At 37.4% G+C, this 12,465-nt stretch overlaps 1 protein-coding gene across 2 annotated transcripts; it reads right to left on the reverse strand.

Moving 5' to 3' along the window:
* Positions 1–10,109: 10,109 nt before the first annotated feature.
* On the reverse strand, positions 10,110–12,249 carry LOC110611010 (myb family transcription factor IPN2). Of its 2 annotated transcripts, none has more exons than XM_021751107.2 (6): positions 11,915–12,249; positions 11,695–11,771; positions 11,504–11,561; positions 11,352–11,418; positions 11,097–11,166; positions 10,110–11,014 (listed from the first exon to the last, which is right to left on the reverse strand). In XM_021751107.2, exons 1-6 carry the CDS (start codon positions 12,081–12,083, stop codon positions 10,355–10,357), a joined length of 1,101 nt encoding a protein of 366 aa, XP_021606799.1. In that variant the 5' UTR covers positions 12,084–12,249; the 3' UTR covers positions 10,110–10,354. The 2 variants fall into 2 exon arrangements, with proteins under 2 accessions (XP_021606799.1, XP_021606800.1); XM_021751108.2 differs by having other exon boundaries at positions 11,097–11,139; positions 11,915–12,248.
* Between the last annotated feature and the right edge of the window lie 216 nt (positions 12,250–12,465).

Genomic DNA, 12,465 nt, shown 5'->3' on the forward strand with positions numbered 1-12,465 from the left:
TCGATGATCTATTCGACCAGCTAGCAGGAGCGGGTTGTTTCTCCAAAATAGATCTAAGATCGGGGTACCATCAGCTAAGGATAAGGAATGAAGATGTGCCAAAGACAGCTTTCAGGACCAGATATGGGCATTTTGAGTTCCTTGTGATGCCGTTCGGGTTAACAAACGCCCCTGCAGCATTCATAGATCTCATGAACAGAGTGTTTAGCCAATACCTGGATCACTTTGTTATTGTCTTCATAGATGATATCTTGGTGTATTCCAGGAACGCAGAGGAGCATGCCCATCATCTGAGGTTGGTTCTGCAGACCTTGAGGGAACATGGCTTGTATGCCAAGTTCTCTAAGTGTGAGTTCTGGCTGAGGAGCATTTCATTCTTGGGGCATGTAGTGTCAGAAAATGGAATAGAGGTGGACCCCAAGAAGGTAGAAGCTGTGGCTAACTGGCCTAGACCCACTTCAGTGACAGAGATTAGAAGTTTCTTAGGTTTGGCAGGTTACTACAGGAGGTTCGTTCAGGACTTCTCAAAGATTGCAACTCCTCTGACCAGGTTAACCAGAAAGAATCAGAAGTTTGTGTGGACCGACCAGTGCGAAGAGAGTTTTGAAGAGCTTAAGAGGAGGTTGACTTCGGCACCAGTGTTAGCTTTGCCAGCTAGCAGTGAGGACTTCACGGTCTTCTGTGATGCATCCCGAGTGGGTTTGGGTTGTGTGTTAATGCAAAATGAAAGGGTAATTGCTTATGCCTCTAGGCAGCTGAAGAAGCATGAGTTGAATTACCCCACACATGACCTAGAGATGGCAGCAGTAATCTTTGCACTCAAGATGTGGAGGCACTACCTCTATGGGGTTAAATGTGAGATCTTTACAGATCATAAGAGCCTGCAGTACATCCTGAGTCAAAGAGATTTGAACTTGAGACAGAGGAGATGGGTGGAGCTGCTGAGTGACTATGATTGCAAGATTCAGTACCATCCGGGTAAGGCGAATGTTGTGGCAGACGCCTTAAGCCGGAAATCACTCGACAGTTTATCCCACATATCGGCAGAGAGGAGGCTAGTGGTGAAGGAGTTTTACAAGCTCGTTGAGGAAGGTCTTCAGTTGGAGTTGTCTGGTACAGGTGCTTTGGTAGCCCAGATGAGAGTGGCACCCGTGTTTCTAGAGCAGGTGGCTCAGAAACAGCATGAGGACCCAGAGTTAGTGAAGATTGCCAGGACTGTTCAGTCAGGCAAAGATAGTGAGTTCAGATTCGATAGCAAAGGGATCCTCCGCTATGGGAGCAGACTATGTGTACCAGATGACATAGGGCTAAAAGGAGACATTATGAGAGAGGCTCATAATGCAAGATACAGCGTTCACCCCGGAGCCACCAAGATGTATCAAGATCTGAAGAAGGTTTATTGGTGGCCAGCTATGAAGAAAGAAGTGGCACAGTTCGTGTCAGCCTGCGAAGTGTGTCAGAGGGTGAAGCTGGAACATCAGAAGCCGGCTGGGATGCTTAACCCGCTACCTATTCCAGAGTGGAAATGGGAAAATATAGCTATGGACTTCGTAGTGGGGTTACCGGCAACGTCCAACAGATTGGACTCCATATGGGTGATTGTGGACAGACTCACCAAATCTGCTCACTTCATCCCTGTCAGGAGTGGCTATTCTGTGGACAAGTTGGCGCATGTGTATGTGGATGAGATCGTCAGGCTGCATGGGGTTCCTGTTTCGATAGTGTCAGATAGAGGGACCCAGTTCACCTCCAGGTTTTGGCGGAGTCTGCAGAATGCCATGGGTACTAGGTTGGATTTCAGTACTGCCTTCCACCCCCAGACGGACGGACAGTCCGAAAGGACCATCCAGACTATCGAGGATATGCTTAGAATGTGTGTGCTGGACTTTGGCGGTTCTTGGAGGCAGCATCTACCTTTGGTGGAGTTTGCCTACAATAACAGCCATCATGCTAGTATCGGGATGGCTCCATATGAAGCTTTATATGGAAGGAAGTGCAGATCACCTGTTTGCTGGGAAGAGGTTGGAGAAAAGGCCTTGGCAGGGCCTGAGCTAGTAGAGATTACCAGCAGGGTAGTACCCATAATCAGAGAAAGGATCAAAACTGCTGCAAGCAGACAGAAGAGCTACGCAGACATTCGCAGAAGACAGTTAGAGTTTCAGGAGGAGGATCTGGTATTACTCAAGGTGTCTCCTATGAAGGGAGTGGTTCGCTTCGGGAAGAAAGGTAAACTAGCCCCACGATACATCGGACCCTTTGAAATCTTGCAAAAGATTGGGAATGTGTCGTACAAGCTGGATTTACCTGCTTCAATGGAAAGAATCCATCCGGTTTTCCATGTTTCAATGTTGAGGAAGTTTGTGTCAGATCCGAGCAAGGTTCTTAGTGAGCCTGATGTGGAGGTCCAAGAGGATCTCACCTATGTTGAACAGCCAGTACGGATCATAGACACCCAGATCAGAAAGCTAAGGAACAAGGAAATCCCGATGGTGAAAGTCCTGTGGAACCACCACAATTTGGAAGAATGCACTTGGGAGACACGGGAGTCTATGCTCCAGCAGTACCCTCATCTCTTTTAAGGTTAGATCTCTATGTGTTTATGTGCTATGTATGTATGTTATGTTGTATGCCATGCTATGTGCTAGTTGAGGAACATTCGGGGACGAATGTTCTTAAGGGGGGGAGAATGTAATACCCGGCTAGACTCCGGTATCGGAATTCCTACTGTCCGGTGGAACCTCGGATGTCGGAAGCCTCTAGTAGGGTAGAAACATGTCTTCATAAAATGTTTTAAGGTATTTCATGGTTTTAAGTAAAATGGAAATGAGTTTTTGCATAAAAACAACCTTGGAGGAAAACTCAGGTTCGGCCGCCGAACCTCAAGTTCGGCCGCCGAACCTCAAGTTCGGCCGCCGAACATGGCATGCATGCGGAGGCACGTTCGGCCCCCGAACGTGGCCTGGCCAGCCACTATAAAAGGGTCCCTTAGCCGAAAACGGGCGAGCTTTTTCCCCATTTTCGGTCAAGGTGAGCTCTCCGCCGTCCCTCATCGATCTTGAGTTCTTTCCTTCCAATCCTACTCGATTTTCATGAGTTTTTACGTTGTTTTGAAGATTTTCAAGCTTTGAGCAAAGTTTTGGAGCTTTGAGGTTCAAAGGAACTCAACCCCTCCCATCTCCGAGTTTAGGTCGTCTCTCTCGATCTCCACGAGGTAAGAGCCGATCTTAAGCTCATTGCATGTTTTAAGCAAGTTTTAAGTAGATCTATGAGGTAGAATGCATGTTTAGCTCATGGTTAGGTTTATGGGTTTTATATGTGATTATGAATAATGTGAGTTGCTTGATGTGTTGTAGTTGGGGTTTTTGTTGGTTTGATGCCCCTAGGAACTTGTATGCTTGTTTGTGTGTGATTGGGAATGTTGTAGAATAGGTTATGCATGATTTGGGTAGTTTTGGAGGCAATGTGCATAAGAGAGCTGAGTTTCTGCCACAATGGGAGAAACCAGGTTCGGCAGCCGAAGGAACTTTCGGCCGCCGAACATGCTTGTGGAGGCAGCCTTCGGCTGCCGAAGCTTGCCCCCGAAAGGAGACTTTCGTCTCTGTCTGGGAGTTTCGGCCGCAGAAAGTGCCGCCGAACATGCATGAGTTTCGCCTCTGTCTGGGAGTTTCGGCCGCCGAAGGTGCCGCCGAACCTGCCTGACTTTCGGCTCTAGAGGGACTTTCGGCCGTCGAACCTGCCGCCGAAAGTGCCCTGTCCAGCCCTCTCTTGCATGTTTTTCTATGATTGTTTCATGATGTTTTAGGGGGGTTTTTAGGGAGTAGTTTAGAGTTATGTTCTTGTTTGTTGGTCCCTCATTTGAGTCCACCTGTGTAGGTTCGGACCTGAGGAACCGAGGACCCCAGCAGTGAGTCAGCTGATCCAGTGTCTGGTCAGAGCTACCCAGAGGTGAGTGGAATAACTCTTTATGTTTTAAAGCAATTAATGGACTTTTTAGCATGCTTCATGCATCATGAATGCCATGAGAAGTACTAGGTTGTTTTCATTAGAATTCACAAATATGTTGCATTGCATACTTTATTGTTGATTGATGTGGATGAACGTTGGATGATCCAAAGCCCTCAATCTATGATATGACGATGTGATATGTACAGTACGGAATGTAAGACCAGTGGGACCCATTCTACGTTCGCTGGCACTATGTAAGGGAAAGACCAGGACCCATTCTACGTTCTGGCACAGTTGGACTGTTATGTTATGACATGTTATGTAAGGGAAAGACCAGGACCCATTCTACGTTCTGGCACAGTTGGACTATGTAGAGGGCTATTGGTGACAAGTTCATCCTTGATGTGATTAGCTGTGATGTGATGCATTCCATGATCCATATGATTTAAATGTTTTTATTATTCTGCTCACTGGGCTCTAGTAGCTCACCCCTCTCCCATTTTTCCCCAGGATTGCAGGTACAGGGTAGACCAGGAGGTCCGTAAGAGTAATGAAGTCATGTGTATGTATTAGCTAGTGTGGACATGATAAATGTATTAATGTTATGTAAAAGTACAGTTTTAGGTATGTAATGACTTTGAGGATTAGAGGTTGTGCTTGACTATATGTATAAGATATCCCTTTTAATACATGATCTTAAATATTTTATGATGATTATGCAAACCAACTCAACGTATGATGTATCGCCCATTGGGGCATTGATTGAGATCCCACAGAGGGGTCATGACTATGATTATGATTATGTTTATGAACAGTGCATGCACAGGTTGAGTTTGGTGAATGAATGAAAGAAAAGTTTTAAATTTTTATGTATTTTCTTGATCATGTATGGGATTAAACAGGTTTCCAGGATGTATGTTTGGCTTGCTACGGGTCCCGGCGGCCTTAAGTCGACTCGGATCCTAGCGCCGGTAGTGGTCCGATTTTCGGGTCGTTACACGAGGTCTGTTATTCCGTTCACAAGGTTTCTCAATTTCTTCATGCACTTACTGAGGATAATTGGTGTTCAGTTAAGCGTATATTGAGGTATCTCAAGCACATTGTTGGTCATGATCTTTACATCTCCAAATTGGCAAACACAGATTTGAATATCTATAGTGATGTTGATTGGGCGAGTGACATTGATAATCGCAAGTCTACCACAGGTTATGCTATTTTCATGGGCACAAATCTCATATCTTGGAATTTCAAGAAACAACAAATAGTTGCTCGTTCGTCAACAGAGGCTGAATATCGAGCTATTGGTCTTACTGTCACTGAATTAACTTGGATTCAGTCAATATTGCGTGACATTACTTTCCATTCCACCAAAACTCCCAACTTGTAGTGTGATAATATTGGCGCAACATATCTTTCTATCAATCCTATTTTCCATGCTCGGACGAAGCACTTGGAAGTCGATTTTCATTTCTTTCGTGATAAAGTGCAAAAGAATGAAGTCAAAGTGCAATTTATTTGCTCTAAAGATCAATTAATTGACATTCTGACTAAACCATTATTTAAAACGTGGCATTAAACTCTAATGCAACACTTAACAATTCGTTTTGTCCCTACAACGCACAAATTGAGGAGGCATGATAAGACTTAGAGATGTGATAAGGTTTACAGTTATGATAAGATTAGAATTGTGATAAGGTTTAGAGTTATAATAAGGTTTAGAGTTGGTTGAGATAATATTTGTTATCATACAATCTGTATCCAACTCAACCACTAGCTAACTGTTGATAGATCTAGTATATACTATATAAATGTACTCTATACAGAAATACAAATAACATATAAAATTCTTAATACCATAAATCTTTTATAACTATAAATTAATTTTTGAATAAAGTTAGTATAAAATTAATTTTTCTTAATATCAATAATTTTTCATATATAATGTAGATTACAAATCGTAAATTAAATTATAGATTATGTATTTTATATTATATATTATAAATTAATTCATTTCTTAATCTTTTAAATCATTCTTTTTGAATGAATATTATTGTTAATTAATAATGTACATTATATATAAAAGTGAAAGGAAGATGAATAATGGGAATTCTAAACTATAAGTTTAATAATTATTAATTGTCCGTTATTTTAATTGATTAAAAAATAATATAAAATTTTTGTTGTTTTAAAATTAGAAAATTGATTTCTATTTAAATTTAAGTTATATTTTATCTGTAATTTAATTTAAATTAGTTATATAATTTTAAAGTTTATATAAATTTAAATTTTAATAATGATCCTAATTATACCAAAAGCTCAATTATAATTTATAATTTATAATAATTTAAATAATTTTACCATCTAAATCTAACAAGTAATATTAATTAATTCAAATTATTTTGTTTATTAGAATAAAATTAACAAAATTTTATATATATATAATGACATAACTATTTATAATAAAATTAGTCGGGATAAATTAAAATTATTATGTTGAAACTAATTTTAGTTAAGAATTAATATAAATTTACCATTTAAGATTTATAAAAATTTAAAACTATTATTCATACATTTAAATTCTAATTTTATTACAATTCTATATAAAATTATATAAAATAAGTTATATAAAAATTAAAATTTTATTATTTATTACAACGATTATAAAAATATACCTGTTAATATGTAATACTTTCGACGCAAATTTTTCTCTGTTATCCCTTTGTGACTCGATGATCTCGCCTTTTCCTTTTTCTCTTCCTTAAACCTAACTTTTTCTTCCCCATTCCCATGAAAGATGATCTGCGTCAATTCACTATCAATGAAGAAGAAAATGTTGTTGTCCCTATTAAGAATTCCAAAAATATTTCGATTGTCATTTATGATTTCTATATGGTGGAATATTTCTCACATACAATCTAATCAATTTTTAAAATATGCAGACCTTTTTGGCAGATTTATGGCGGCAATTCTCGAACAGTTATTGTATTGAAGGATTTGGTTCCTAGTTACAAGCCGAACATTTTATTTTTCATGGAAATAAAAGCTCTTATTTTTCGTATGAAATTTTTTCGTAATTTTTTATATTTTGATGATTGCTTCTTAGTTAATAGATAAGGATTGGGATGAGATCTTTCGTTAATGTGGAGGAGTCGTGGGTCTGTATATGTGGTTGGCTTTTCTTCAAATTTTATTGATTCGATTGTTGTTTCGGAAGGTAATGTTCAATGAAAGTTTACTAGTTATTATGAGTTTTCGGAATCGCAACGACGACGTTAGTCTTGAAACCTTATTCGATTTTATCTCGTAGAAACTCTCTTCCGTGGATTTGTTCGGGAGACTTTAATAATTTATGCTCCAGAAATGAGAAAAAAGGAATAGTATTTTTGCCAAATTATCTTATGCAGGGGTTAGACAGGCACTTGAAGAATATTTTTGCCAAATTATCTTATGTAGCGATTTGATTTTTAATGATTATAAATTTTTATTAGACTCTAGAACTGATATTTCTGTTAGATGTGTTCGTCCTAATACTACTCTAACTGCTCATATTTTGACTAGAAAATTTATCAGGCATAATTGTCTCTCTGTTTGGAATGATATCCCTCTTTATTTAACAGAATTTTATTAATACAATCAATATTTTCGCTTTTAAAAAAAAAAAATATACCTGTTAAATAAAACTAGTAAATAGGAAATATGACAATGAAATTAAAGACCATCAAATCCCAATTATATCTCTTATTTTTCTCTCTTTCCAAAAATCATACAAAGATTTTCTCTAAACACAGTGAAACGTAGAAAACGGAGGTGTGAAAGAACTGAATGTTTGCAACAGATCAATGAAGTTGAAAAGAAACGGCACCAATGAAGAAATCTAAAATAAATAAACTCAAATTTTAATGAAAGTTTAACAAGTCTATCTGGCCCACTGGCAAATTCCGGTAGTAATCTTAAAGTATGAAAGAGAGCAGGAGACAAAAGAAGCTTCCGTGGCTGTACTTTGGTAATAATGAAATATAAAAAAAAAAATCAAATCAGAACCCAAACCCTATCAATCGAGGAGCAAGTAAAGTACAGAATCCAAAGTCCCAAAAGCAAGATTTGCAAATCAGTGATGATTTAATTTGGCTGTAAGAACCAGCATTAGCTACTAAATCATGGTTGTGCATGTAATTTTACTAATTAATTAATTAAGAGCCAATCCCATGCATCAGCTTTTAAGACAAGACCCATCTTACCATTGTGCACATAAAAGATAGAAGCTTCCTCGATTTGTACTCTCATGGAAGTGCGTTATATTCTTCGTCTGTCTGCTTTAGTCTTTATTAACTTTTCCTCTTTCTCTCTTTGTGTCTGAACAGGGAAAGAGAGAGAGAGCGAGAGCTTTCTTGACAACTAGCAGTACCCATGCAAAGTTTTGCTCTGCAACCAATAAAGGTGGTGGCACCACCAGCTTCTTTCTTTCCTAAATATTAAAGACAAATCTCTGCTTGGATCTATCATTTGAATTGAATCCTAACTGTATAGAAAGTGTGGGAACCCATATCATATATAACTTGTCTTAATTCTATTCAGTTAACTTTAACGGCTTTCATTTCAATTTATTATAAAAATTCGTACTTGGATGTTATGTCTGAAACTTTACCAACCTGGCTCTTGTGATTTTATTGAAATAACAATCAAGGTCGAATTTATTCTTATAAGGGCTAATTCTCTTTGTAGACTTACTCACATATATCTAACTTATATTTGAGCCTTTCTTTAGAATTTATTCATAACGAGAAGTATCTAGTAGAGGAAATGGAAAATTTCTAAGAAAAAGAACACTAATTATTATAGGATTTGAACGGTAAGTTCAAGCAACTCAAAATCTTCTTGTTGGTGAAAGGGCAATGCATATGCGTGTTTTCAAATGATTGGCACCAAAAAAAAAATGATGCCTATACCTAGTTACCTTCATCTTCATTGATACCCTAGCACAGAAAAGAAGAAAGAAAAGGAACAGGCATGAAAGATAGATGCTCTTTGTCGGCTTGGCTTCTCTCGTAGGTTATTCTTCGTTCATGAAAAAGTAACTTAGATTAGTCTCTCAGTTAACGGTGACTAGAAACCATGCAATTTTCCTTAAGGAATTCGCTCCATTTCCTGTGCATGTGTTCGCTAAACCCTACTTGTCCTTAATTGATAGTGATACAATCGAGGTATTTTTTGGAATATAAATTACTCTAACGGTCAGGCTAATATATATATATATATATAACTTTAACCAATGGTCTTGTCTGCAATATAACGAGAGAGATAACCAACTCAAAAGCAGCCGTTAGAAAAGTTTCACCCAAAACTGGATTATACTAACAAAATTCACATTGACTAAAGGACACCAGCATGCAATACTCCCCCACGTATAAAGCTAAAGATGCATGTGGAACATTCATTTTCCCAAATTTCACGTTTATAATAAATAATTAATTAATTTTTGCTAAATCCGGGTGTGGGTTACTGTTAGAATTCATCTTTTGAATTTGACACTTGGGTCTTCTGATGTCTGTATTGTGACTGCAATATCAATGCTTATTTCTATGAAATGGACACATCGGGATTCACATTCATTGTTTAGGACAACAACGATCTTAGGTTGAGAAAAGCTTCAAATAACGTGAAATAGACTCCAAAGACTTTACAAAGTCTTACGAGGTTCTTTTAACGACCTTAGTGAAAGCTTATGAATCTCTTAGAAGCTTATGAATCTCAACCAGGAAATGCTTGAGTAATCTCGGGAAGCTCCATAGGGTTCTATCTCTGACTTTCACCGACTTATTTTAGCATAATTTATGTTATTATTAAACATTAAATTTCATATCTTTTAAATTATATCCTTCTGTTTCAATTAATAAAGAAAACATATTTACATACAATATATAAATTTCTGTTTAAAATAAATTATTTGTGAGAAAAGAATTTAATTCAATTTTTACAAATTGTGCAGGATGTCAATTTTTCAAAAATTGAAAATTTATTTAAGTTAAAAAGTAAAAAATTTTTCCATTCTGAATATGAGAATAAATTACAAAAAAAAAAAGAGAAATTAATTGATCTGAATTGTTTTAAATTTCTTAATTACAATCGTGCGAAACAGAAATTCAGAATGATAGAAAATCAAGAAATGAATGAAGATGATAATAGCTAGATGCAACATTTCTTGTAAGATTTCTCACAATATAATTCTGTGCAAAATATATATATATATATATATATATCTCACCATTTTGAACAATATGATCAAACCAGATCGAGCAGAAGATCTAGTGTAATAAATTGACAACTTCTGGATACCAAAAACCCTAGACCAAGAGCTTAATTAATATCATCAAATCATGACTTACATCTAAGTGAAACAAAGCTAGCTTCGTCACCCAAAAGTTGAGTTTCCTTCTCGTAGCATTGCACCGGCAGTATTGATCATAGGGCTCATCCTATCTGCGGGAAACGGCGCTCTTCTCGGTGATGGCCTTTCCAGCCTTGTGTGTTTGTCACTCACTGAATCACCCTGAAACACTGGGGGCTTTGATTCATAGATATCAGATATAGAATCTAAAACACTTCCTCTATCCACTGATTGAGAAGCAATCTGAATCAGATGATCACCTTTGAAAAGATGATCATCTTGAGGTCCAAGGCAAGTTGGTGCTGATCCCAGTTCTTGAAAACGAAGATCATCAGGCCAGAATAAATGGCCTTTGCCATTACCACTATAAGGGCTTGGCCTCTTCTTTCCCAAGCAAATGTTATCATTGTTTTGCATGTACCCATCAAGTGATGATTGCCTTTCCATGTTGTGTTGAAGATCAAGTTGGTCGCCTCCATAAATGTTAAGGTCTTGAAATAGTGAGAAATTTAGAGGACTAAAATCTTTCATCCCACCACCCATATCAGGAACTCCTTGATTTCCAATGCCTTTGTAGATTCCTGAGGCCATGTTTTCACTTGCAAGTGTTTGATAAGCTTTCTCTAACATATTTTGCATGTATTTTCCATGAGCTTCCATCCTTAATTGAAGATGTCTTTGTACCTGAAGCCACAGATGGTCAAAACCCAGATGAAATTTTAATATATAGACACATGTATACTAGGAGAGATGATTTTTTGCTCACCTCTAATTGTTCATGCAATCTTCTCTGCACCTCCATTTGCATTCTAGTCGCATCAACCATGTGTGAGTTACTGGGTTATATGTGACAAGAAAAGCCAAAACATGCACCCAACCCCAAACAAGATGAAAAGGCCAACTTAAGTGAGCAATGCTTTGTATTGGTATTTATTTTTAGAAGAAAAAAGGGCAATTGATTGGTTCTCAAAAACTTGTCGTGTGTTCTAAATGAAGAAAAATATTTCTACATAATACTTACTCATTCATACTTCTGCTCATCATGACAGAAGAAGATCCTCCACTTCGTTGAAGATCTAATGCTTGAGCTGCCATGAAACCAGAAATTATTCAGATAATCTAGGTTTTACTGGAAGAATACGAGGAAAAAGTGAAGAAAAGAAAAACTCTAACCATCCTTGATTGAGTGATCATTGAATTCCTTGTGAGGTTGCTTTCCAAGTCTGAATTTCTAATTAAAAAAAAAAAAGAACATTATTAAAAGAAAAGAAAGCAAAAGAATGAAATCTCAAGGCAACCCAATGATAGAGGAAAGAAAAAAGCAAAAGAAGCAGGAAATTGGACTGGTGATGTTATATTGAAACCTGAAGATGGCTTTTGAGGTGGTAAAGGGTGAGACCCTTCACACCCATAACTCTCATGATGGTCTTTGGTGTGGCTTCTGCAAATTTTGATCAAACATATAGAGGATACTTGATCAGAAAAAGGAGACGTTGGAATCAAATAAAGAAATAAGGAAGCAAACAACAGAAGAATTAAACACGAGATCAATCTCAAAACAGATGAAATGGAAAAATTCAGTACTATCAGGTCCTCCAAGCTGAGTAACAGCATCGACAAAGCGCTCATGAAGTTCAACTGTCCAACGCAGACGAGGCTTGGGGTCGGTGGTTAGGACAAGACCAGAGTCCCCTTGAACACACATGGGCCTATCATTGGAATTCATAGTTGAGGGTTTCTTGGCATGGAACATTCTCTCTCTCTCTCTCTCTCTCTCTCTCCCTAAGAAACGCAAAGAGATTCAAGAACAAATGCGATGCAAATAGGGAAGAATAAGATGCGTTTTTGAAGAAGAGGGAAGGAGACGGAGAGATTTGTTTTTGCTTTGATATCTTTCTACTAGAAAATACTGTGGACAAGCTAATCTTGCCTAAAAGAAAACATATAATACTACCTATTAGTTTAAAAAAAAAAAGAATTAAATAAAAATAAAGAGAACCCACTACAATTTGCAGCTAGCAATTCATTTTGCCCAAAGATTCTTTCTTGACTGCTACATTGGTCGGTGAAGGTAATTTTTTTAAAATTTTTTTATAATTAATTTTGATTGAAATTTTTTTTTAAAGGCGATTGGA

Source organism: Manihot esculenta, chromosome 3 (genome assembly GCF_001659605.2).
Source record: "Manihot esculenta cultivar AM560-2 chromosome 3, M.esculenta_v8, whole genome shotgun sequence".
Classification (NCBI taxonomy): domain Eukaryota; kingdom Viridiplantae; phylum Streptophyta; class Magnoliopsida; order Malpighiales; family Euphorbiaceae; genus Manihot; species Manihot esculenta.

What these genes read in the sequence shown, in the direction of transcription:
- LOC110611010 (XM_021751107.2), bottom strand. Translation starts at nt 12,083, where the DNA reads ATGTTCCATGCCAAGAAACCCTCAACTATGAATTCCAATGATAGGCCC. An exon ending in ACCTCAAAAGCCATCTTCAG is followed by an intron (nt 11,562 to 11,694) that starts GTTTCAATATAA and finishes TTTTTTAATTAG; the next exon opens with AAATTCAGACTTGGAAAGCA. An exon ending in TGATCACTCAATCAAGGATG is followed by an intron (nt 11,419 to 11,503) that starts GTTAGAGTTTTT and finishes GTTTCATGGCAG; the next exon opens with CTCAAGCATTAGATCTTCAA.